Source organism: Tachypleus tridentatus, chromosome 1 (assembly GCF_004210375.1).
Source record: "Tachypleus tridentatus isolate NWPU-2018 chromosome 1, ASM421037v1, whole genome shotgun sequence".
NCBI lineage: Eukaryota > Metazoa > Arthropoda > Merostomata > Xiphosura > Limulidae > Tachypleus > Tachypleus tridentatus.
Genome location: NC_134825.1, coordinates 132,971,927 through 132,999,770, shown reverse-complemented (window position 1 = coordinate 132,999,770; position 27,844 = coordinate 132,971,927). Strand labels below are relative to the sequence as shown.

At 32.1% G+C, this 27,844-nt stretch overlaps 1 protein-coding gene and 1 long non-coding RNA gene across 8 annotated transcripts in view; both read right to left on the bottom strand.

The window, feature by feature from the left end:
* LOC143224685 (F-BAR domain only protein 2) overlaps positions 1–9,335 on the bottom strand; it is a 145,708-nt gene extending 136,373 nt beyond the window's left edge. For 2 of the 7 annotated variants that reach the window (XM_076452855.1, XM_076452875.1), the window contains exon 1: positions 9,174–9,333. In XM_076452855.1, coding sequence (XP_076308970.1) covers positions 9,174–9,203 — 30 coding nt within the window. In that variant the 5' untranslated portion in view covers positions 9,204–9,333. Of the gene's footprint in view, positions 1–9,173 lie in introns of all 7 variants that reach the window. The other 5 variants (XM_076452903.1, XM_076452913.1, XM_076452884.1 and 2 more) reach the window with 4 other exon arrangements.
* A 13,428-nt stretch (positions 9,336–22,763) lies between these two features.
* LOC143224682 (uncharacterized) lies at positions 22,764–26,520 on the bottom strand. The gene is made up of 2 exons (XR_013013401.1): positions 26,090–26,520; positions 22,764–23,470 (listed from the first exon to the last, which is right to left on the bottom strand). It is a non-coding gene; the product is annotated as an uncharacterized LOC143224682 (long non-coding RNA).
* Positions 26,521–27,844: the final 1,324 nt, after the last annotated feature.

The following is a 27,844-nucleotide window of genomic DNA, read 5'->3' as shown; positions in this document are numbered from 1 at the left end:
TTTAAGGATATTGTAATTTTATAATATGAGAACTTGTTTTTATTCTTTGCAATTATAGAAATCCTGCTAAAACAATGTTAAATCTATAAAAAGGAAACTGACCAGGTCTAGGGAATAAGACTAGAAAACAAAAATCTACAAATGAGTTATTTTCTGCCACTTTTTCTGACATTTAAGATACCTTTAAATCTTGGATAGTCTTACAGATAAGTGACCTATCAAAGTGAGATTGGGTTTAGATGGAAGTGTGACTATTTAAAGCAAATTTAAAACAATTAATTTATATCTCTATCATTAATAAATAGGAAATTCATATTTCTAATTTGATCTGCATGTTATCTATCAATTACAAGAGAAATAACTTGAAATTCTAAAACACAATAATACCTAAATAACTTTTTGCCAACCACTTTATAAGAGGCCACAGGGTTTAATCTATCATATTCACTAAATTTTAGAATAACTTCTAAAGATGCCTCAATATTTGAAAGATTGCAACTTATGTTTATAAAACACCTAAACCCCACTAATGTCATGTTAATAATGTTATGTTTAAGTCTCCCAAACTTAATGATGTAGTATTTATTGTATAAGTTTGGTCATAATCCATGAATCTAAATTTCACAAAATTGCAGTAAGTCATACATCAGTGATCTTTTGATCTCAACCTTCAAAAGCTAATCAGGTTTATAACTTTGCTGTATAAACATTTTGTCAATATCCATTCACTCTATACTAAAATGTGTTCTTCCTTTTATCCTTGACCTTTCCATCCAATCTTGAAATATCCTGTTCACATGCTACAACTTCAGCAGAAAAAATAACACAAACTGAAATGGATATGTATTGTTGAATTAATTAAATTTTTTAAGAAAGATTTGCCTTGAAACTAATTACTATAGTAATATCTCCTATCAGATTTTCAGAAACATCAACAATTCACATAACCACAACATCCATTTCAAATTTACAGGCCACAACTTAAATGGAATGCATACAAGTGTAAAAGATTTTCATCTCTCAAGAGCTTCCATGACACTCCCAATTTGTTTGCAATATAGTATTCCATCAAAGAACCTAATACTTCTGATTTCATTATATATTTGCTAAGTTCTTGTGGTAAAACAAATTAACCTTTTCACAAGGGGTCGAGGACCATGTCATTGCATTTATTGGCATGCATTATTCAAAATTTCATGAATTTATATCAATGAGTTTGAAACCAAATTGTATATTATAATTCAAACTTCAATATTATATACGAGTTAATTTCTTAATTTAAAAGTAAATATTAAAAAAATAGATTTAAATATAAATTTTAATAAGTCATATTGTATGTTGAGTACAGCACTTTCAAATGATGGCTTCAAGAAGGTAGGTTGTGTCATATTTTTAAAAATCTAAATACATGTTACTAAGCTTAATAAATTATAGTGGAATTCTTTGGTATCAGTATAGTTATTTATGATTCTGTTTTGTAAGAAAAATAAGTTTAATAATTTATTTCTATATAGTAATAATCTATATACATATGTAACACTATGTAACAAATTTTGTTCCTCGATAATATACGTTATTTCTCAATTAGTTATGTCATAAAAGTACAGAAAACGGCCATTATTCCCTTCAAACTTTGCTTTTGTGACCTGGATAATAAAATTTAGAAATGAACCTATTTTCTATGTAAAAAGGGCAAATTTGCACATTTTTATTTACATAAGGTCTAAATAAAACATGAATCAAGAATTACATGTACAACTTATACTAAAGTTGAACAAAAATGTTTAGAAGCGAGTAGTTTTTTTTCAAAATTTCAACTGTAATGTAAATTACTTAAACAGCCCCAAATATAGTCTCCCATCATGTTTTCATCATATGCTCCCATGTCACAAGAGCAAAGTTTGAAGAGAAAAATAGGTCTTTTCCATTTACTTTAGGCATGAGCAATTGGGAAATAACACTTCTCCCCAGAAACAAGAAAAAGTAAAAATTTTGTTACATAGTGTAATGTATAATAATTGAAATGTGACTGTATATTACAAAATACTAATCCACTAAAACATGGCCAAGAGAGGGAAGACAAAGTCATGTAGTTACTGTCTCACCAAAAATCTCTCTAAGTATCTTATTTTTCAACGTTTACTTTAGGTAATTTTTCTGTCTTCAGTAATTAAGATATTTTTACCAATTCTAGAAAATTTCCCATTGTTTGGTCAAAAAATAATTTATTACAAAATGCTTGAAACAATATGTTAAGAAGACACTCGAAAGTATAAGAATTGTTAAATCATGATTTTATAGTTTGGTAAAGTTGTACAAGCATATACTCATATTGTATTGTGACAGGTATTACAGCATTAAACAAAAACCCAAGTGCAACAAAATGGGTCACCATTCTCAGCACATGTACTACACAATAAAATTGAGAAAAAAAAGAAAAAAATTCTTTGGTAGCTCTCACACTTGCTTGGCTAGCGACACAGTATAAGACAGTTCTTATTTATGGAAGTGAATTTTATTAAACCTAATTTCAGTTTAAAATGCAATACACTATTCTAAGTCAACTTGACCATGAAGACATGAGGAACTTGGTTGATAAATAACAACACAATTTAATCATATATATAATAATGTCTTGAGTAATTATTCATCTTTTCATTACCGTGTACATTTATGTGTAGAATTTGTACAGTGTTTTTCTCAACTGCATCACCTAATTAATATGAATCAGTTTTTAAAACTTGAGACAACTGTGTGATCATGACACCTGGGGTCTTTGTGTTTCTTATCAAATTACACAAATATAGTTTCATAGTAAAACTTCAAAAAAATTAAATCAATAAAAACTTTGAGGCATGTATAAAGTTTAGGTATTACCATATTACCTTTTCTTTCTTTTTTTTTTTTATACATGTGTTATACATTTAACATATGAAATGAATATATTCACTTTATTATCCATGATTAAAGAAAACTCTAACAAAGGGTAACGAATGAGAAAAGGACTTTGATCAACCACATTATGGTCCTACTTTTCATGTTATCAACTGTATTCTGTCACTATTCATTTATCAATATCTAAATCATCCAAAAAAGGAAAACGCTGCTCAGCTCAACTACAGGATTTTCTATACATAACTAATGACCAAAAAAACTTTTGTGCTAACTTAAATTCACTTTTTTTAACATTTACAAAACATGGAATATGAACTCAATATCTTATACTTACTGTTTACTGCTGAACTTAACCTCCCTTTTTGTGCTCAATATTATTGGAAAGCACTTTGTACCTTCAGTATATGGAGAGAGAAAGTTTCTACAATGCTAATGAATGGCAAAAATGAGAATAATTGAAATTTTCTAAATGTATTAAAACGGAAATAAAGACTTTTGTACCTAAATACTGACAAGTTATATTACACTTCAATGCTAGTTATTTTTCAAAGTTGCATGCCAAATTTCTCATTAATCTCAGGGTATTTCTAAATTCCCACAAAGTCTTAAATCAGTTTCTTTTGACACACATGCAAGCCAAATCTAATAGCATTTGAATACAGCTCAGAGACACCAATAAGACAGTGTAATCTTGGTAAAATAATGGTCTAAATACCTTTACACACACTACTATGCATAAATTAGAGAAAAACATTCAGTTTCCTGTCAGGATGTTGATGATGTAATATAGTAATAATAGCAATCTAGAACCTTATGTAGTTTATATTCCAAAACAATGAAATGCAAGAACTTCAAAAAATGACAACAGCTGTGTTTTAATGGTACAATTACTATACTGATATTAAACATCAAATAGTACCTTTCACATTTCTTAATTTTCAATTCACGAGGTAATAAAAAATTGTCTTATTAACATTATTGGTTGTTTGCTTTTGTAAAAATAGATAAACAAAAGAGATCACAAATGTATTATTATAACTAAATAAACTTCCATAGAGTTCCTGAAATTGTTGTTTCATAAGTAAATAAAACTAGAACTAAGAGTAACAAATATTTTCATTTCTTACTTTTAAAGTTTGTATGTCATGTTGTGTTGTACCCTAGAAAGTGAATAATTTTTGTTATGAATCATGGCATGCATACATTTTACTTACATCAGAACAGTACAAACTGCAACATTAAGTATATCATGTGTGATGTCACTTTAGTATCTACTGGCTGACTGACAACACACTACTGTACTGTTACAGAAATATTAAAAAAAAAAGTGATCCATTCAGGCAACCCTCTTTTGGGGAGATTACTAATAAGGCCACATCTAGTAGTGTATCACTATGAACATCAGAACACAGTCAGTAAAAACATCCTTATCTGTGGTAACTGTCATTCACAAAGAGTAAACCTGTTCAACTGAGAGAGGTGTTAAAGAAATTATTATTTAGTACATGTCTAGATTTACGTAACTAATGGTATTTACTAATTATTAATCAATGGGCTCCTAACTGGTTACATTTGCTTTATTAATTGGTATATGCACTTATAACTCCCCACTTCTTATAAGCTAAAATATTAGAAAAGGATAAAATGTTGATTTAAAAATATTTCCAGATTATAAATGTTGAAATATAGTTAAAATTAACACATAAAATTGATTTTAAAATGTGCATTTCCAAAATGCTATTGAGTGGTCGAAAATTATAAAAAGCCAGAGGATACTCTGTCTTCAGACTTCAGGTAAACTAACTGAGAAATAAAATTTATCACACTAGTAGCAATAGAAATGGAATCCTATACCTTCAAGTCACATGATCCTCAAACAATAAGAGCAAGAGTTTGATTACTTGAGTACTTTGAATGAACAAAAGCAATAAATAATTGGAAAGTTTTGATTTTCCTATACTATAAATGTTTTTCCAATATGTACTTCCCTTCACTCACAAGACTAGCTTTTCCCTTTTGTAATGTGCTCTATACATGAACTTTATTCATAACACAAACCACAAGCCTTTCACACATCCATATTGGAATCTGATTTCAAAATGTATCATGCAAATTATCATGTGTCATCACTTCATAAGATGAAGAAAACTAGTATCACACGACACGTGCAACTCTCTCTATGCACTACTAATGAGCCATCACTTTGAAGTTTGGCAGAAGACACAAGTACCTGAAGATTATGTGGAGGAGGGTGGAAAGTGTGAGTGGAAGGAAGTATCTATCAGAAATACATTTTCAGTACAGAAGAATTATAACTTTTGATATACTACTTTCCTCCACTCACAAGGTTAGCTAGAATCACATGCTGAAAACAAGGTTGGACTGATGCAAGAAAAAAATAAACAAATTTGATTTGGAAAAATAAATATAAGCTTAAGAGAGAGAAAAAATTAAAGTATAAAAATTGATATTTATTTTGTTTTTGTCTTCTGTTTATTCAGAAAAAGATTTTGACTTTTAATGCTCTTTAATCGAGAATACATTGTTATGAGAAAAATTAGTCATGCATCTGAAAACAGTAAGGTTCAACTTGAAGATAAAATTTTAAAAACTTTCGTAACAGTTAGAAGCCAGCTATTTTTACACTTTCTTTGGAATTCTTTTCATATCTTATGTTTTTATTTTATACTATACATAAAGAAAAGTTACAGAAATATTCTTTCATGATAACATACAAGTTAAGGATATTAGCTAGTATAGTATACTGTGCCTTCTTTAGCAAATAGATCAGCCAACACAACTGTTTTCTTTTATAATATTGAAAACAATGTTAAGTTTATTGTACTGAACCAATACACATGATGAAACTTTCTGATGATGAATAAAAAAAATCTAAACCAAAATGAATTTTTTTTAATGGTTCAAAACAAAATTTTGAACACTTTTGAACCAAGAGAATTATAAATATACTAAATCAAATCCTATGAATTTGTACATGATAAAACTAAATAAACACTATTTGAAGTATTTATATTAAGTGAAATATTAATTATCTTTATAATAATTTGTATGAATATCTATATGAATGGTATCAATATTGTGAAAAATAAATTAAGTCTGAGAACCTTAAAAAAAATGCAAAGACTAGATATCCGTCAGCCATAAATGATCTTTTGAATACTGAATACCAGCAGTCAAAAACTTTGAATACTGATGAGCTACAGTCACCCATTATTTGACCTAGGGAACAAATAATAGTAAATTATGAAATCAATTTATTTTCAAGTTTGATAAACAGATATGCATAAAACTTTAGAACTGGAAAAATAAATATCTATCATAATTTTACAAAGTAAAACTCTCAACTTTCATCATTTTTTTAGTAGAAATGAACCAATCTAAATTCCTGCAGAACTACATAACCTCCATCCTTTTATTTGCTATTATAAAATATAAGAATAATAATTTTCTTACTGGTTGGTTAATTCTATGTTAAAGCAATTTTTAAACATTAAGGTTAAGTATCTTCCCACAAATGGCTGCAGGCACCAAAAGATAGATGTAGTTGAGATGTTTACAGTTCAAATACTCAACTCCTAACCCTTAACTAATTCTCCTTGTGGGTCTCACATAGGCACTTATATTCTGCCCAATATACAATATATCCCCAGTGCATTTGGGTGCTATGACCACAGGCATTATACATTAAAACTTTAGAATGACAACAAGAAATAACAATAGAAACATAATTTTGAATTCCAATTATATTATAGTACTGATTTTAATCACCTATAAACAATTAATGTATTGCACAACATTACACACACACACATATATATATATATATTTATTATCATAAATTATGTTTGTGGTAATACAATTTTTTAAAATTATCATGAATGTGAATACTACCACCATTATTATTAATTACATTATGCAACACAAATTTTCTTCCTGGATAGTACTTGTTATTTCTTAATTGCGTTTGTTGTAAAAGTACAGAAAATGGCCATTATTCCCTTCAAACTTTGCTTTTGCGAGATGGATAATGAAATTTAAAAATTAACCTATTTTCTATGTAAAAACAGGCAAATTTGCACATTTTCATTTGCATAAGGTCTGAATAAAACAACATATGAATCAAGATTTACATGTATTTATACTAAAGTTATATAAAAATGAACAAAAATGTTTAGAAGTGATTAGTTTTTTGAGATTTGTGACTGTAATATAAATTACTTTCATGTATCAGCCCCCAAACATAGTCTCCCATCATGTTTTTATTATACACTTCTTGGTAGTGGCATTCAAAGTCCACTGCATCTTGGTAGAAATGTTTGCCTTGCTCCTCTGAGTATGCTTTCACATTCTCCTTGAATGTATCAAGGTGAGTGTCAAGGATATGGACTTTTAGGGACATCCTGCAGTCCATTTTGCAGCAGTTCTTCATGAGAACTTCAACCAGTTCCATATAATTTTCTGCCCAAGAAGCCCCAAACCACTGTGACAAAGCTGCCAAGATTTTTTTTTCCTTCCTACTGAGCTTCTTGGGAAATTCTGTGTGCTCCAGGATCTTCTTTATTTGTGGTCCAAGGAAGACACTAGCTTTGACTTTTGTCTCAAACAGCTTAGGGAAGAAGTCTTGAAGGTACTTGAAGGCTGCAGACTTCTTATCAAGAGCTGTGACAAATTGTTTCATAGGACCTAATTTTATGTGCAATGGTGGGAACAACACCTTCTGGAGGTCCACTAGTGGTTCACACTTAACATTGTGCCTCCCCACAGAGAACTCGGTCCATTGTGGCCAGTGCTTCCTGTTGTAGTGCAGTGCAGTGTCCCTGTTGTCCCAAAGGCAAAGATAACAGGAAAACTTGGTAAAGCTTCCTTGAAGACCCATCAGAAATGCCACCATTGTGAAGTCTTTGATAACCTCCCAGCCATACATATTTTAGCAGATGCTGTCACAGAGTACTTTTTTGCTCTTGTCTTGATAAATTGGCCACATACATAACAGAATGAGTCTGTAGAATGCTTGCTGCTTCATGATGCCTTCTCCAATAAAATCCTATAGATCTACATGTTCACTTAAGAAGCTAGAATTAAACTGAATATATATATGTGAAAAAGATATTAGTATTTTAACAGTAACACAATTATCAGTGGCATGTGCAAGTGTATATATTACTATGGAAAGTTCCAGAAAATTATCTATCAGCTATTCAGCACTGAATCTACCTGGAATGTTCTGGAAAATGGGTACATTTGAAAATTTCATTATCCATGTCACAAAAGCAAAGTTTGAAGAGAAAAATAGGTCTTTTTCATTTACTTTAGACATAAGCAATTGGAAAATAACACTTTCTGCCTATGAACAAGAAAAAGTAAAACTTTTGTTACATAGTGTTATTATTATGATGATTATTTTTATTATTGTCATTGTTGTTGCAGGTCATTAGTACTCAAGTTTTAGGGCTGCTTGGCATTTAATATTTCATAAATCACTCCCAGCTGCAATGCATCTAACCACTACATATAAAAATGTCTCCATGAAAAAAAAAATATTGCCTCTGGGCTTCTGAGACCCTTACTATTCCACTGAGAAATAGATGAAATTTCAATATATTTGGAAAAGATATTAGAATTTTAACAGTAATACAATTATCAGTACCAGTAGATAAAGACATTAAATGTATTTCAAATTTCATAATGATACAGTTTCATAAATAACTAAAATTCATGTTTGAGACAGATGACAACACTACTATAGGAAGAAAACTTACAAAGGGGTTCTGTTGCAGAAAATGAATAAACTCAAGAATATTTTAAATTTAAAAATAAATGTTTAATTATAAGCTATATTTAGTAATTCTTTCTAAATTAAATATAGTACAGATCAGACAATAAATCCAAAGGCTGACATAAATGTAATCAATTACGATTTAAAAAAAAAAAAAAAGAGTATGGCTAAGTGGGTAGATTATAGGAAAAGGTACAATACTTCAGCTTGATCGAAATTTATTATTTTCCCATATCACTTTTATCACTTCTACTAACCCAAATGGGCAATATGAGACTCAGAAATTTAACTCGGTCGTGCCACTATACTTTCTTCACTTGCAAGTTTCACCGATCTTCGAAATTCAAATATTATTAATACGTCCTTAAGCTACTGGAGAGTGGTAGGGTGTATCACTGTACACAGTGGGTCAAGGTGTTAACGTTTTAAACATAAATGAATTTTAAAGTACTTCAAGTAGTAAGAATAAGCACCCACTTACCCAAAAATAATCTCTGAAATCGACAGGCATCTTCCACACACAAACATTAGTTAACAATCAAATTCATAAAACTTTCACCGTTTTATGATAGCAGTTCTTCCCAACTGATGGCGTTTCTTATGCTGGAAACCAGCGACCGATATCTTTGAACCAGGCAAACTCTTAGTCTTACCTACCAAATAATAATAATAAACAAATATATATTAATTCATTTGGATAATAACCGTATTTATGAAACATTTGGCCAATTAAATTAAAAAGAAAATGAACAAGATAACTCGAAAAGTAAAAATTTATTTACAGTGAATAATATTTTTAGTTAAATAGTAAGTAAAATGAAAAGCTTGATATATATTTGTAGAATAAACAAAACATTGTCAGTGAAAATATAAAATGCTGGTATATATAATTACACTTTCGTGTTTCAAGCTAAATTTACATTATAACATTTACATACGTAATCATACACCGTAAAACTATTAAATAAAAACAAATGAATGGAACAAAAAATAAAAAGCAATTTAAATGTATGTGATAGATAAAAATCAAACTGCCTCTATATAAATCCATTAATTACGAAAAGCAGATATTTCTTAAACGTAAATTGTATATATCCGTGTAGAAAACCATTCTATCGACTGTTAATTATGCACCTATATGGTTACATATTGATTATAATACCCCGTTTCTCTGATACATATAAATGCACTAAATCATTTATTGCACTATCTTCATTCAACTCAAAGTCTGGCTTCAGTAAATACAATTGTTTCAATTTTTACCTATAAAGCATCTTTTTTATTATGAACCATGTAGTAAAAGTAGTTATGAAACATCCATTTTTTAAGAATTTAACACAAAGCTAAAAGCGGGGTATCTACGCTATCCTTCCCTAATTTATCAGTGATAAGTTAGAGGAAAGGCAGCTAGTTAACACTACCTACCGCCAACTGTTGAATTATTATTTTACCAACAAACAGAGGGATTGAGCGTCACGTTATAAAACTCCCACAGAATATTGCAGGTCAACGGCCCTAATTAGCAGGTCTACCTTTTTCAGATTTAAAGTATTCGTTTAGTTTCAACACAAAACTATACAATAGGCTGTTTACGGTCTGTTTATAACAGGTGATGGAGTCCCTACTTCCTGGCAATGTTCACTTCGCTTTTGTTTTTGTTTGTTTTGTTTGTTTGTTTGGGAATTTCGCACAAAGCTACTCGAGGGCTATCTGTGCTAGCCGTCCCTAATTTAGCAGTGTAAGACTAGAGGGAAGGCAGCTAGTCATCACCACCCACCGCCAACTCTTGGGCTACTCTTTACCAACGAATAGTGGGATTGACCGTCACATTATACACCCCCACGGCTGGGAGGGCGAGCATGTTTAGCGCGACGCGGGCGCGAACCCGCGACCCTCGGATTACGAGTCACACGCCTTACGCGCTAGGCCATGCCGGGCCTCGCTTTTGTTAATCTTGTTTTATATAAAACTACACCGTATGTTAATCTATAATTTTTAGCGTTATGAACCTTAAGGTTGTGAGATAACGATTTCTACTTAATTTTTTGTTATTATTTTATTTATCATTTAAGTATTTTTCCTAGTTTAGTTTAGTTAGATATAGCTTTAGTTTCCTCAATATTGCAAGTTAACCAGCTTCTCGTCGTATATTTAATCAGTTTTTTTAAGAAACCGATAACAACTTCCCTTGACGGTAACCTTTGAATACAAAGTTCGTATATGAAGATGTGAAGTAAATACTAATTTGTTTGTAATGTCATGTATTCTTGTAGTCTTGTAAAAACGTTAAAATGTTCGCTCTGAAGTTAGCAACACCAGAAAAAACAATAGCCCAGTGTGATCTGTTATCAATATACATGTATGTACACAGATATTTCTTGATTATTAAAGCTGTTAAAGTTTGTTGCAGATATCGCTTGTTTATTATTTGTGATTTGGCGTAATATTTGAGAAGTGTTTAACATTATTTTTGTGTAATTTTACGAATTATATTTTTCTTTGTTTGTTAAATTCCGCGCAAAACCACCTGAGAACTATTTGCGCTAATCGACCCTTATTTAAAAATGATAGGTTAGAGGGAAGGCATAGCAGCATTACCCTCCGCATAATATAGACCTACTCTTTACAAAGAAATAGTGAGAATTATCTGCATTTATAGGCACGGCCTGGTAATTAAGGTTCTCTATTCACAAAATAAGGGTCGCAGGTTCGATTGTCTTCACCAAAGAGCTATTCTTTTCAACGTTTGGGGCATTATTATGTGATAGACAATCTAACTATTCGTTGGTAAAAAGAGTAACCTCAGAACTGGCCTTCCACCTAGTCTATTAGTGAATGCTGAATTAAAGGCGGTTAGTTCATATATCCTTCAAGAGGCTTTAGGTGAAATTCATAATAACGACAAGAACAAAAACATTTAGTTTTATAATTTTTGATTTGCATATTTCCATTTTATCTTACAAAACGTAAGATAAACAGTTAAGACAAAACGTCTTAACAAATTAGTGTATTATTATGTTTTCTCACTCTTTGTACCACTCACTTTTAATTTGGAGTTTGAATGTACAAACTCTATTTAACGTTGCATTTTTCCAATTTAAATTTTGAAAGTTCTTATGCTCTGCGGTCTAATAATATGTAAAACTAACTTCATATCCACATATAGACAAATATCGATTCTTACGGAATGGACAAAAATATTGAAATTAATAGACAAATATATTCTGGTTTATTTATAAAACCGTTTATAAATTGCCATTATAAATAGTTTTATTACAGAATTACGACAGTCAGGGTCCCCCGTTGGTACAGCGATAAGCCTACGGATTTACAACATTAAAATCAGGGGTTCGATTCCCCGCGCTAGACTCAGCAGATAGCCTGATGTGGCTTTGCTATAAGAAAACACACTAAACAATAAATGAAATCAAGTCATCGGGAATATCATTCAACTCCTGATCAAAATATCTTATATATAGTGGCAATTATTCAATGCCAGAAAAATAAGTTGTGTTATCTGTTAAGACAAAATCAATGCCAGTTTGTTTTACTTGAGTAATAATCTTCTCTTTTAATTGATTTCCTAAGCACTCTAGTGGGACATTTTGAATTTCAGATAATTTACAGCATGCATTTCGTGGTTCCTTCACTATTTGGTATCGAAGATGATTATCACCATCATCTACGCGAAATTCCAGCAGTCTTTTCCTTCTTTTAGTTTCTCCAAATTGATAGGGCCATTATCATTATTACCACAATGGGGGGCATTGCTATGCCCAATATGTAATATGGTTTTGAAAACTGGTTTTAACTTTTTTCTGTGTTCAGCAGCAGTTTCATTGTATTTTAAGTATAGATGTTTAAAAATATCTATTTCTTGTCTTTCTTGCTGTAATAACATATTACGTCTTTCTTCTGCATACTTGTGATACTCAGTATTCAAGTGTGTTGGTAAATCACCTATTGGTTCTGTTAATTTATTGTACTTATCTGACCCCTTTTTAACCAGTTTTCCAAAAGAAGTACACATTCTGTGTGCGAAATGTACTCTACACAGTACACAAATTTTGCAACACAAACCAGCTGGATTTGCACTCTAAGCAAGTTGTAGATATCTATCAATGTGTGACTGCATAAAGTATCTGTGTTTTCTCTTACCTTTTTCTTTTTTGGTGGGGAATAGCTAATTATACAGTGCAGACAAAGGGGTCCACTTTTTTATTTTAGCAAAATTCCTTTTTTTGTTGTCACAGAAGGAACTTCGACACTCAAGTAATTTCCAATGTCATAAGTTGTAAACTTGGATACTTAGACTGGAATCTTTTCTAATGCTTTAGAAAAAAGGAGTCAAAAGAACTATAGTTTGGTATCTCTTTTGATGCTGTAAAACTGCAGTGAAAAGCAGAATAGTCTGGTATTCCTTCTGATACTTCAGATTTGAAGCCAGAAGCAGAACAGCTTGTATCTGCCCTTTTATTCACAATATAAATTTCCATTTTTCTGAAAAAGAAAGTAATAATTACTATAATCATATAAATTTTAAGAAAATGTTTGTTTGCTTTGAATTGTGCGCAAAGCTATATGAGAGCTACCTGTTCTATCCCTTCCTAATTTAGCAAATACTCATTACAACCTACCGCCAGATCTTTGGCTACTTTTTTGAATGAATAGTAAAATTGATTGTACGTTATAACGGCCCCACGACTGAAAGGGCTAGCGTGCTTGGTGTGACGAAGTTTCGAAATTACGACCCTCAGATTACGAGTTGAGGGCTCTAATCACCTGGCCATGCCAGCCTGAGATTCATAAGAGTAATTAGGTTTCCGTCATTGCTTCTTAAGCTGACAAAAGTACTTTGCTAACACTTGGTTAAAGCACAAAAACTGAACAGAATTTGAAGAAAATTAAAAAATTCGATTCACATTTGCAATTTTCAAATGAGTTCACGCCTACTGGTTTTGATTAATATACTGTGCAATAGGGTGGAATGAATTTTTCACCTTTTTTTTTTTTTTAAATTCTGACTTTCGATAGTGCGGAAAATTTTTCATATAGGACACATCTTAAAAGCTTGAATGACATCGGGGATTATCCTGTGGTACCCCAAGAAGCTTGACGGTTCTTGAGTTGCCACGTATATATTTGCAGTGGTTATCCATTGTGCATAAGATAGTCTACCAGGGCTCTTCCTTAAATCCATTGAGCATTGACTACTTACAATGACTTTGACCATCTCCAGCAGGTAGAGCTGATTTGTATTTAAATCTGTGGTGTCAATTAATGGTAGGAGAGTTTCGACTTTTTTGGAACAAAATTACAGCAAGATTTTCACAACCTTCCACACTTTTGTCAATAAAACCTGGATAGCTGTAATGCCCATTAGTATGTCCACCACTATATTGTACAAGATATTGCAGTATGAGCCCAGTAACAAGGAGTTGACATAGTAATCATTGTAATGGTTTTCTAAAATGTTGGATGACTCCACCGGAATTCTATCATGAACAACAGCTACTGTTTCTTCAATTTTTATGTTGTTTTTCCAATAATTGTTCTATTCTATTCTTTTTGATACATTCAGCATTGACTGGCACAGTGTGTTGCATGTCCTAAATACTTCAACCCATGCTCCTCAAATTGTGCCAAATGTTCCTCTGTAACTCTTGTTTTGTAACATTTGTCACTTTTTTCTTGCTTCAGAGTTTTGTATTTCCAGCAATCGAAGAATAAACTTTGAAAACATACTAAATCATTCTATTGTAATTTAGCTCTATTTTTATGTTGTTCCCATTCTACTTTATTCGAGACTACAATTTTCGAACTACCCCTTTTTGTAATTAGTACTACATCTTCCATAATTGCACTAGTGATTGTAGAAGCTACTCTGTCAGACACTACAGTCTTGTCATAAGCTCCTGTAAACGTGGTTAACAGCAACCTCATTTGAGATGTGTTTTCACCTTTCGATGATAAACTCATGTACTTATCATCAACTTGCACAGCTCTCTGCAAATAATACTTTGGTAAATTATATTCAGAGAGAGATAATCCACCATTTACACACTTTTGACATATTCAGTGATGTACAATAAAGTTGTATTCTTACAGCATGATTGTCCAACATGATTTTATAGATTCTGAAGTTTTGAAACTCATTAGCCATTTCAGAGACATACGATCCACTTGAATTGTAAACACTATATCATATTGGTAATGGCAGTAATGTTTCACACATGCTACAGTTGCAAGCAATTCTTTCTTTACAATACAGTATTGGTGTTCAGGAGCATTCACTGTATTACTAGAATATGTGATCATGCACTCCACTCATCCAGAAGCTATGACAACACGATTAATTCCACTAACACTGCCATCTGTGTCCAAAATTAAGGGACAATTTCAATTATGATAAACTAACACTGATGCTTGAATCAAAGTATTCCTTAATGACTGAAATATATCTTCATATTCCAATGTCCATACGCTTTAATTTTAGTTACTGCAGAAAATGATGTAGCTGTCTTCAAGACCTTTGCCAGAAATCATTGATAATAAAATGTAAAACAATGAATGCTGCAAAATTCTAGTTTATTATAAGGTAGGGGACAACTCTTGACTGGTGCATCCTCAACAAGATCATTGGGTTTATTTGTCTTTACCAAATATATGTCCAATAATCTGCATTTTAGTAGTTCTGATTTTAAGTATGCACCTTTAATGTAGTGAAATACCATTATTAGATTCCAAGATATGGTTTGAAACCTGCACCAAATACAAGTGTGTATTCCATGTAGATGATACATTTTTGCCATTGTAATCTTATCACTGTAAGTTCAATTAATTACAAAACCAAATAATATGATATAAAATTCATAAAATCTTTCTCGAGTGCTGAAAGTAGGCTATCATTTACATTCACTGTGTAGTTTCATCCAACAATATCTAAAAGCCAAGTCTATCATACTGAAGCAATGAGTGCTTTTTCACATATCCAGGTATTTTATCTATGTGTGGTAGCAGAAAGATACGGATTTGCACTACCACGTTCACCCGCCTAATGTTCATACAAAACTTTGGCATTGCTGTGTTATTTTTTCTAATAGTCACCATTGGATATGACCAATAATTTCCAGAAGGCTGTATTATTCTGCCTTTCAATGTCGGATATATCTCTGGTGTATCAAGGAATATTATGGAGTAATTGTTTTATGAATTATGAATCACTATAACTATGTGATGGAATGTGATTACTGTCTGACACAATTCACCACCTGGTCCTCCAAAACCATTACCAAAGTCCATGTTTTTCTGTCAAGTTTGCACAATCCTCAACTACAGACTTCAAATGGATCATTCCATGTCAAATCATCTGGGGGCTGCATGTGACCCCCACAGAATGCCTTGAAAAAATTCACATGTGCTCATCTACCCATATAATGAAAAATTGCCAAAGATTAGATCAATATCTCTAATAGTTTCTGATTTACAGCCCTGTAAAATTTAGTTAATTTTTTATATTTTTGGCAAATTCATTTTCCAGCAACTTTGGCTGCTTAAAGCTGCAAAAGTAATGGTGGTAAAAGGCTGAAATTTGCTACACTGACTGCATTAATCTCACAGAATTCTAAAATGGTCTCAAACCAAGTCTATCTCTCTCAGGATTTTCATAGTGAGGCTGTAAAATCACCTGAAAACCCCAAATTGTAAAAAACATTGCTTTATGTAATAAGCCATAGCTCTAAGACTTAATATGATACAAAGCTAAACTTTGTTTTCAAATTTCCTATAACATATCAGTTGATAAATCAGGAATTGTTGTAATTAAAAGTCTGTTAGGTCTCCTGTAAAAAAATTTAGTTGCATGCAACTTTTTATGATTTAGCTAAAAATAGCCCTACTTCAGGCCACAGTTTGACCATGTCACCAGTTATTCAGCCTTTTCAGATTTTTACCATATATTCTTACATCTCTGAATATGATCTACAAAAAAATCAGGATGGTGTTCAACCTACTTTTTGAGTTATAATTTTTTAAAGTATCCTCTGACCATGCTTTTTTATTTAAAAAAACATTCAGTTCAGGTGTGTTACTGTGTGTATCCATACAATTTTGAAAAATACCTGTCAGAATTGTATGAATCCCACTGAAATATTCTAACCAGCCTTTCACAATGTTAAATTATGAAGTTGTAAGAAACAAGAAAGAATTAATTCATTTTTGAACATGTTTATTGGCATAACTAGTTAGACCACATGGCAATGCAAATATATTGTGTATGCATTACAGTTATGCAGATATGGCTGAGTTTAAGATTCATAATATAATAAATACAAAGGTAAATCAGACACAAAAAGCACAGTGCTACAACAGGGGATAACTGAGAAAGATTGTAGTCACACCAAACTGCAATAATCGTGACAATGAAATGTTTCAAAAACTGCTTTGGCATTAAATTAGCCTTAACAACATCAAATAAACATTGCTTTGTTCAGACAACTTGAATAAATTTCTGAAATTCAAGTTTGATTATGTTGAGATCACTTTGACTTAGAACATAGTGGCAAGCACTACTGCCTTGCATGGTAGATGCACTTATCAGATAAAGAATATGTTGGAAAGGAATCCAGCTTTCATCTTTACGTGACCTTGCAGGCCACAAGAACAGTTCGTTTCTTGATTTCTTCATAAATGACACCAACACATCGGAATGTCCATCTGATCCATCTTTTGTGTTTCCCACATACCATTCATGATCGTATATGCATGCCACATATTTCCCTGGCTGATAATTGTCATTGCTATCATTAGACCCTATTTGAGCTGCTGCAGCATCACATTCACTGCTACTATCAACAGTTACAACTGTGTACACATCATCATCTGATAGCCTTCTCATATACAATTTGTTGGTAGAGTGGGGAATAAAGCTATGATGTGACCTAATACCTGCCGCAGTTTTGCATTTTTCATAGTGCTTAAGTAGATCAAACTTTACACAATTCTCCAGGACTGATTCCTGATTGACAAGAAAGAACTGAATGCCCTGAATGTCATCCTTTGTCCAATGGTATATACCAGAAACACTTAAAATTTGATAATTTATTATATTTCACAACCCTGATTTTTTTGAAGATCATGTTCAGAGATGTAAGAATATATGGTAAAGGCTGATTAGAATATTTCAATGGGATTCATAAATTATTTCAAAATTGTATGGATATATTTGCACACAGTAACACGCCTGAATTGAAGTTTTTTTTCAAGTAAACAACGTATGGTCAGAGGATACTTTAAAAAATTATAACTCAAAAAGTAGGTTGAACACCATCCTGATTTTTTTTGTAGATCATATTCAGAGATGTAAGAATATATGGTAAAAATCTGAAAAGGCTGAATAACTGGTGACATGGTCAAACTGTGGCCTGAAGTCGAGCTATTTTTAACTAAATCATAAAAAGTTGCATGCAGCTAAATTTTTTTACAGGAGATCTAACAGACTTTTAATTACAACAATTGCTCTTTCATCAACTGATATGTTATAGAAAATTTGAAAACAAAGTTCAGCTTTGTATCATATTAAGTCTTAGAGCTATGGCTTATTAAATAAACCAATGTTTTTTTACGATTTTAGGTTTTCAGGTGATTTGACAGCCTCACTATGAAACTCCTAAGAGAGATAAAACTTGGTTTGAGACCATTTTTGAATTCTGCGAGATTAATTCAGTCAGTGTAGCAAATTTCAGCCTTCTACCACCATTACTCTTGCAGCTTTAAGCAGCCAAAGTTGCCTGAAAATGAATTTGCCAAATTTTACAGGGCTGTAAATCAGAAACTATTAGAGATACTGATCTAATCTTTGACAATTTTTCATTATATGGGTAGATGAGCACATGTAAATTTTTTCAAAGCATTCTGATGGGGTCACCTGGAAAATGTTCCAAAATCTGGATGATTTGACATGGAATAACCCAAAAGCTCTTGAAACTTTGCACTTATTTTCTGACATGGCACAGTGGCTGTGACACAACCAATGCAAGAAGGCTCCATTACTTCAGTCTCTGATGTTGTACTGATAATTCTGTTTAAATTTGTAATTATAGCCAAATGTCAATAATTACAGTAAGGTACTGGTATAACACCTTTATATGGACAAATTATTGTTTCAGTAAGTTCAACTTGTTTTCCACACAAAGAACAGTATGTCCTATATACCAGCTCTATCATCACAGTAGATAGCAAAGCAATAGAAGCACCTCACAGCTAATATCTAGACAGTTTGAATTTGCCAGAATAAAATTTGTGTTAAATGGCTGAAGCAGTGGTTGAATACAGAGGGCTTGATACATTGCAAGTTTGAGCAATATTCTAGTTGCTACAGTGTACTCTACCAGCTCAACCTATCACCTATTTATATTTTAGTCATGTATCATGAGAAATTAAGTCCACGCTTCACCAAATCACACCATAAATTTAGGCCTGAGATGAATGCTGTACTTTTCCAAGTTATCTGCCAGATCCACCTAAGACTCTACTAGTGTGAACCAACTGGCACTGATTCAGACATTGCCTGATATTAAACTTCTTGTATTTGTTGTGGTTTTGTCCTGAAAGATGTTTGCATCTGATGGTCCTGCAAAAGAACAATATATATAGAGTCTCCAAACAGAGACTAGATGTACCACAGTTGCAAATTAACTCTTTTCTTTATATCCAAGACATTTCTGGAAGTATTACCCCAACTACTCTGTTGGAACTGTAATGGTACTTAAGAAATGCTGCTGATTCTTTGGGAAACACAGTTGATGTACCATGTTTTCCTGTGGCCTAGTGTAGTAATGAGCTAATGAATCTTTAGCGCTTCATGGGTATTTACAGTTCTGTATCGTCTCTGAGCAAGATCCACGGCTACAATTACCACTGATACTGGTTTCTTTTGTCACTACAGTATGTGGTTTGATCTGACTACTTCATACTGTGATGCTACTAAATTTTTTTCTGTTAGAGATGACATACCCCTCAATTCTTTATGGTGCTGCATATGATTCCCCAGTAAACATTTAATAAACTTGTCACTAAGCACATAATAGTAATCTTCAAGAGGCATAGTAATATAAAGCACTGTTTCAATCATCCACACAGATAACCAAATTCACCAAATTCTCTTGTGGTATTTGTCTTAGAGTTTTGCATTCAGTCCTATAGATTTCTAAGCTCTCAGTAAGATCAAAGCTTTGGTGCAGCTTTTCAATATCTGTTTTTCTTCAATTGGGCCATGCCTCATCCAAGTGCTATAGTACATACAAATTTGACCACCTCACTGCCCGTCACTAATTTCATCCATTCCAAGAAACAACTTGTTTCAAAGATTTGTTGAAACATTTCAAGTTTTTTTTTGCAGATCCCTTGAATACTGGTAAGTTTAAATGTGTCATATCACCACCAAATAGTGCACACACAAATTCCAAATCCACCTTTTCCATCATAATCTGGAAAAGATGTTTTCAGAAGCTCCTCGTCTCATTTTAGAGGTTCAATGAGGCATGGTTCTTGATGAATAAAGCATTTTCTGACTAAATTCTCAATGGAATAGCTCATTCACTACAGTGAGTGTTACATTGCCAAAATAGTGACACAACCTGTAATACTATAATTTGCCATCACATTTCATGGTATCCTCGGTTGCTGTGGAGAAACGTCACTTGTCTTTGCTTCATCCCAAGATAAGAAGGTGAAAGAAGATGAGCCAATGCTGAAAAATATAGGCTTGCTTTTATGTACCACCTTATTCCATTGAATTGTTATTCATTGCACTTTATTTTGCTCTTTTTTCATCATAAAAAGATAAACTGTTGCATATCAATTTTATAGTGAAGCATTAGTATGTTTAAAATGATCAAACAAAATCATTATCTCATTCTGTGAAGCAAAACCATGGTAAGATTTGAGGTGAGTAAATAGGCCTCTTATGAACTGGGATATGAGAGACAGGATATATCTTTCATATATGATATGAGTATGTACGGCAATATGTGTGGCCAAGCATAAACAATTTCTCTTGATTTCCGAATAAGTACTATCCAAACATCTTATTCTAAATTCCCTGTTGTCTCTTTAATATTCAATTTTTTACATCTGGTTTGTGGTAGTTTTATTCACAATTAACAGTGGTTGTTGAGTAACTATACTTACATTGTATCATTGTACATAGTTCGTAAAACTATAGAGGAATAATAAAAGGAGTAATGCATAAATATGTGTCATTTTTCTATTTACAAGATCTTATTTATCTTCAGTCAGACTGTGTCAACATTATAGTATAAGATGAGGCACTGTTTCATAGCTTTAAGCATTATATTTGTTTCACTGTATTTTCAACAGACATTACAGATGATTTGATTATAACTAAAGTAACTTTCAGCAATTCAAATGTGTCGTGCTTATTCTATTCTTCAGTCATAGTGTTTTATTAATAATTAGATAAATTAGCTTAGGATGAAGCAGTAAATATCTGTCTGTGATTAAAAAATATTAGAAATAACACGTGACTTGTTTAGTCTGGAAAATCTGGAATGGAGCCACAATAAAGTTATGTATAATATTTTCCTTGAAATATACTAATTTATTGCTTTTAAATTAAGATAATGAGTGCATGTATCAAAACACAAACAAGGATATATTTACCTGTCGCTCCCCTCCAGTGACACAGCAATATGTCTGTAGACTTATACTACTAGAAACCAGGTTTCGATACCCGTGGTAGACACAGTACAGATAGCTCTTTTTAAAGTTTTGTGCTTAATAACAAACAATAAACTTAACTGTTGATGAGTGATCACTCTCTCAAATTAACTTCTTGGTACACGTCTCAGTCTTTGCACATTGATTTTCTTCCTCAGAAAACCCCTAAAGTTAAACATGCTTAATTTTATGTTGGCATATCATCAGCATATCATAGCTGAAAACGTTTGATAAATATAAACTTCTATCCTAGTATTAAAAAGAATTTTAAAATATATGCTCCCATCAAATTCTTTTAATAGTGCATTGTATTTCCAAATGTGTTTTGAATAGTAAGTCATTTTCAGTTTTACATTTAGGAAGCACAATTTTTTTTTTTTTTAATAATGTGGGCTCAAATGTTGAGAAAGTAAAATAAAATTTCCATAGTTGAACCAAATATCAATAAACTAATATTGAAAAACTAGAACTTCATATCCAGGCCCATTTGCTGAATGTATAAAAGAAGGTTTCTGTTTTGTGATATCAAAGGCTAACAAATATTGTGTAAAGGAAAAACAGCATGCGAAGAATGATAATGCTACAGGGATCTTGGTGAGCCCCCAGAAAACAGGTAAAAAAGACGCTATGAGATTAAGCCCATAAGGAATTTTGCATGAAATATAGCTTAAACAATTGCTTGACTGTTCACATAAAATCCAAAATCAAATGAAAAAGTCAACAAATCATCATGTTTTAACACATGTAGGTATTAGATATATATACGACTGTTTCAGTTTAAGGTGGGCATTATGATTTGGATAGTTTGTATAACGTGGATGTCATATTTATTTACCTTTAGAAGTGAGAGTTTATGGCTGTTTTATTTAGATAATTGTTTGCAAATCATACATGTACAGCATGTACATTCAATTGTTATAAATTAGCAATTGTTATGTTATTATCTCATATTACTAGAACTTTCTGAATTTTTCTAATTGTTTTAATCAAGTATTACTGCATCAGAAAATATTGTGTAACATGGAATGTTCTAGATTCTGTTGATGTATAAATACGTGTCGAAAGATTATTAATCAGATTCAACTGTGTAATTGTGTGTTTAGTGATAAACAGTGTATAGTGGTGGTTTTTAAAGTGAGATGATCACAGTCTATATTATAATAACAGAGAGGAGAAGATTAACTCATTTTGTCTATTGTGTTATAAAATAACAGAACCAGCTTGTGTGAATTTGAACTCTTAAAACTCTTGATATAATTGTGATAACCTACACTGAAATGAACATTTGGTTACACAATTGTCTTCTTTTAATACATCATTTCAAAACAAGTGATCTGTGTACTGTTTGTTTATTGTTAAAATATATCTCCAACAAGTCATACACACCTACTGTAAAGAATACAGCCCACAAAACCTGATAGTAACAACATGACTTCAAGCTTTTACTTATAAAATGTCAACAGAAGCAACTGCATGGAATTATTTCAAACCAAAAAATGCTAATGCTTCATTAGAAGAATGAATATTATGTAGAAAACATTATTTACCACAAGCAGCTGTGTTATAACTACATAAGCATTTTTTTTACATTACAAAGATAGGAGTTTCCATCAAACCCTCATGAATTCTCCTTGTATACTTATTTGACATTACAGATAAAGGTTAACCTTACCATGATATATATATATATATATATACATAATATCCACTCTTATATATTTCAAAGTTTATAATAGGTTTATTTAATAATTACGTGCTTGTCTAAAATCTTGCTTGTTTCTCCATTCTGTTTTCCTAATTGCATTCATGATCTGGCTTGGTCATTTCCAGCTTACTAATTGTTCATCAAGATTAGATATGAAAAATTCTGCATATGTTTATTATACAAACAAAATAATAAAACAACAAGGAACAACGAATGACAAGTAAACTTGGAATGTGTTACGTAAACATGACCTTAACAATTACATATTTAAAAGTTGGCTCTAGGCTCTTTTATCATCTTGTTATGCAGCATAGGAAGAAAAGGCACTTGACTTTCTAGTAGTAAAAATAAACATACAAAAAAATCGAAAGATCAGAATAAAATTAACAAATCAAATTACTTTAAAAATAACATTTAATTCTAAAAATTAAATGAAAAAGAGTATGGTTGAAATTACAAAGAAAACAAAATAAATTATGTTCCTTACGGATTTTCAAACTTTTGATACTTTTCACAAATAACAAATATACATGTTTCATCAAGAAATTATGTCACATTTAACACATCCCATCTACTTATAACACTGGCAATGGTTTCATGATATTGAAAATTAAGTCGAGTAATACAAGTAAAAACAGTTTTAGCATCCCCTCTTTAGTGGCGCAGTGGACAGAGCACACATAGCCCAATGTGTAGTTTGTGCTTAACTACAAACAAATTAAAACATCTTTAGTGAAATATAAAAATGCCACAATGATACTTATTTACTGATGCTATAGAATCATCAGTCACCAGTTTATTTAAATAGCCAGTGAAGTAGTAAATGGAAGGAAAAAACATGTTATGGAATATGTTATAAATTACAAATTGCACAATACAGTTATAACTATTCTTAACAAACAACTGAGTTTTAAGTGTGTAATTTTAAAATAATTTTAGGTCTAAGAAGGTTTTTGTGTTGTTAATAGCAGGAGGGTCTACAGTTGTGAGTAAACTTACTTTAATTCAGAGTTCAAGGTCTGAAACTTCTAAGGTGATAATAAAGAAATTGTTACATCACTAACCAACGATATGAAAATGAATACTAAATCATAAAATTTGAATTGAAGAAATATGAGAATTGCCTATTGGAATTTTGAATTATCAACTGGGCAGCAATGAAAATTCTACCACTTTTCAGAAATTTTGCATTGGTGAAGTCAATGGAGGCATTGAGTTTATGCTTCCTAAGGAAGGCATTGATTTCCCACAGTGAGAACTCCTTTGAGATCCCGGTGATAATAATGAGGAAGACTAAAGTGTTGGACAACGAAGGTAATGTTTCTGCAGGAAGACTATCTGCGTGATTAAGGAGTACAAAAGAATAGGTCTCCACCACTTAACATCTAGTCCTGGAATTCAAAATCTGTAATCTAAAAAACAGTGTTTATCTTTTTTTTCCTTCCATGATAGTAGAAAAATGACTGCAGTTATTGCAATGGCTCTAGTACAACAGGAAGTCATCTAGAGATCACATGGGAACAGACTATTACTAAACACAGTAGTATTGCACGAAGACTATCTACGCTAGCCATCCCTAATTTAGCAGTGTAAGACTAGAGGAAAGGCAGCTAGTCATTACCACCAACCGCCAACTCCTGGACTACTTTTTTACCAACGAAAAGTAGAATTGACCGTAACATTATAACGCCCTTACAGCTTAAAGAGCGAGCATGTTTCTTATGACCCTCAGATTACAAGTCGAGTGCCTTAACCATCCGGCCATGCCAGGCCCACAAACAAAGTATCTGCCAAGCCAATTTCAGTAGAAATGATTAAAGAAATAAAGAATAATCTGAATTAATATTCAAGGTATCAAGATGAACAAATAGTTTTGCAACTGACTGATTTATGTAGATTTTATTGATGTATGAGTTTTAAAACATCAGTTTTCTAATTATCAAAATAATACATTATATATCTATCTCTACCTTTATTCAAATTTTCTGTAGGGCTGTGGTATCATACCTTATGTTTTGGAATTTTATAATAATATTCACTTAGTAACTTGCTGAAATAAAATCGTTTAAATAAAGAGTGAAACTAAATAACAAAAATATTAACATAAATTGTGTGAGATATAGTGATGGCAATTCCAAGAAGTATAAAAATGAGGCAGGGATGAATACACAAAATCATACAAAACTCTCTACATAAATAGCCAGTAATTAATGAGTTAATGTTATCACCCACTGTAAAACTGTATAATGATTTTTAATACGGTTTTCTGTATTCATCCCTGTCTTCTTTCTGTTCTTTTTGGCATTATCACCCCTACATCATACTTAATATTTGCAATTTGTTTAATTACTTGTGAAATATTGTGACATTGATTTAACAGATGAATGAATGCATGAGTGGCTATATTTAAGTAATAGATATTTGCAGTGACAGAACAAGCAGTTCAGGAATCCTGGGACAAAGAAATGATTGGGACACCCCACTTTTTTTTCGAAGATCACAGGTCCCGTGGCATTGTCTAGTCTTTCCCGTGCAAATTTTGTCTCTCGATATTTGGTATTTCTAAAAGTTCAGAGACACCACTTTTGAAGTGGCGATTTGTTTTGCCAATGTACATGAACTTAACATGTGTACTTATCAGTGGCGGATTTAAGGATGTGTGGACCCAAGGGCTAATAACGTTTGTAGGTCCTACATCCCATATAATTTTACATAGAATAAAGTTATCAATAAGCCCCCATTAAGACCATGTACCCTGTGGCTAAGCCCCTACAAAAATACGTTACTGGTACAAGAATGATGAACATAAAAGTGTTGTTATTTTTACTTTATATTCAAACCAGCATACAGTTTGTAAAAAATGATAGAACAAGTACATCATCCCAATCTTACAGCACATCCTAATCTCACACTTCATAGCTAACTTAAATAAATTTTGCAAAATCAAGCCTTACCAACAAAGATGCAGAAAAATACAGTCGAGGCAGTCAAACATCGCTAACTCGTTTGTAAGCCAATCAAAATTAAGATCATTCACGAAAGAGAATTTGTGGCATATTTAGAGAATAATCACTGATAAAATCATTTATATTAACAGTTTCTAATAACCTGTGCATTTTGACAACACTACATTCCAACAATGGCGTTTATGTCATGTTGCTTAATAACAAAAGTATTAACTAATGTTATTAGTCTATGTACTGAAAGTGTAAAATTAAATCTATAGGCAGCAAAACTGAAAAAAAAAACATCTACTGATGTCTTAAGTTATAGCATGTACTAAACTATATACACTAAACGAATCACCTTGTATAGGCGAAAGCATTGTTGGGAATAATCTGGACTACAACTCACAAAATGCTTTCTTTTTTCAGTTGATTTTAGTTTTTTCTACTGGAAAATGCTTTATTTCTGACTATAAACATTTTATATTCTTTAAAATACAAAATGCTTCCTAGATGAATAATTTTCTGAATAAAAATTTTCAAATTGTTACTTGAATTAAAAAACATTCATTGCGTGGCACATAGATTAAATTTAGACTTGCCGCAATCAATGACGATTTGTTTGTTTGTTTGTTTTTGAAATTCGCACAAAGCTACTCGAGAGCTATCTGTCCTAGCCGTCCCTAATTTAGCAGTGTAAGACTGGAGGGAAGGCAGCTAGTCATCACCACCCACCGCCAATTCTTGGGCCACTCTTTCACCAACGAATAGTGGGATTAACCGTTACATTATAACGCCCCCACGACTGAAAGGGCGAGCATGTTTGGTGCGACCGGGATTTGAACCCATGACCCTCAGATTACGAGTCGAACGCTTTAGCCCACCTGGCCATGCCGGGCCGTCCAATGACGAAGATTAAGGAGCATGAAAGATTCTTTGTAAAACATAAATCATCTCTTTGTTTTCAAATACTGAACTAAAGAAAAGATTCCGAAAGTGGCCCCGACTCGTCGGAATTATAATCACTGCCTTGTTGAAACTGTTTTGGAATACAAGGAAGAACTTGTTTCCTTATTTCAAAATATTTTTGATAATTTTGGCAACTGGGATACTGAAACCTTTACCTGTGCCAAAGCATTTTCATTGAATCTCAGAGATTTTGAGTTCAATTTCTTGTTGAATTTATTTGCCAGTGTTTTTTTCATATACAACTGTTATATTTGATATTCTACAGAATAGAATATTTTACACAACCTACTGCATAATTAAAGTAAATGAAATGGTGACTATTCTGCAAAAAAAAAAGATAGAGATGATTTCGATGAATTTTCGAAAGCAATCGATAGATTATATTCTCTACTAAGCGAATAAGAAATGATCCCGCAGGATACATTAAAATAGCATGCAGAAAGTTTTATGATATTTTGGATACAATTTGCGATCAGATTGATATTGGGTCTCCAAGCTTGAAAAACATAGCATTCCTTGAGCTTCTTGACACTAAAAAACAGGAACAGAACAAAGTATTCAACATATGTTTCTCTTGTCGTTGTGCATTTTTTGTGTAGCTGCGTATTCTTTTAAAACGAGAGAAAGGACGCTCAACTGAGGCACTGGTAGCTGGTTTGTTTGTTTTTTTTTAATTTCGCACAAAGCTACTCGAGGGCTATCTGTGCTAGCCGTCCCTAATTTAGCAGTGTAAGACTAGAGGAAAGGCAGCTAGTCATCACCACCCACCGCCAACTCATGGGCTACTCTATTACC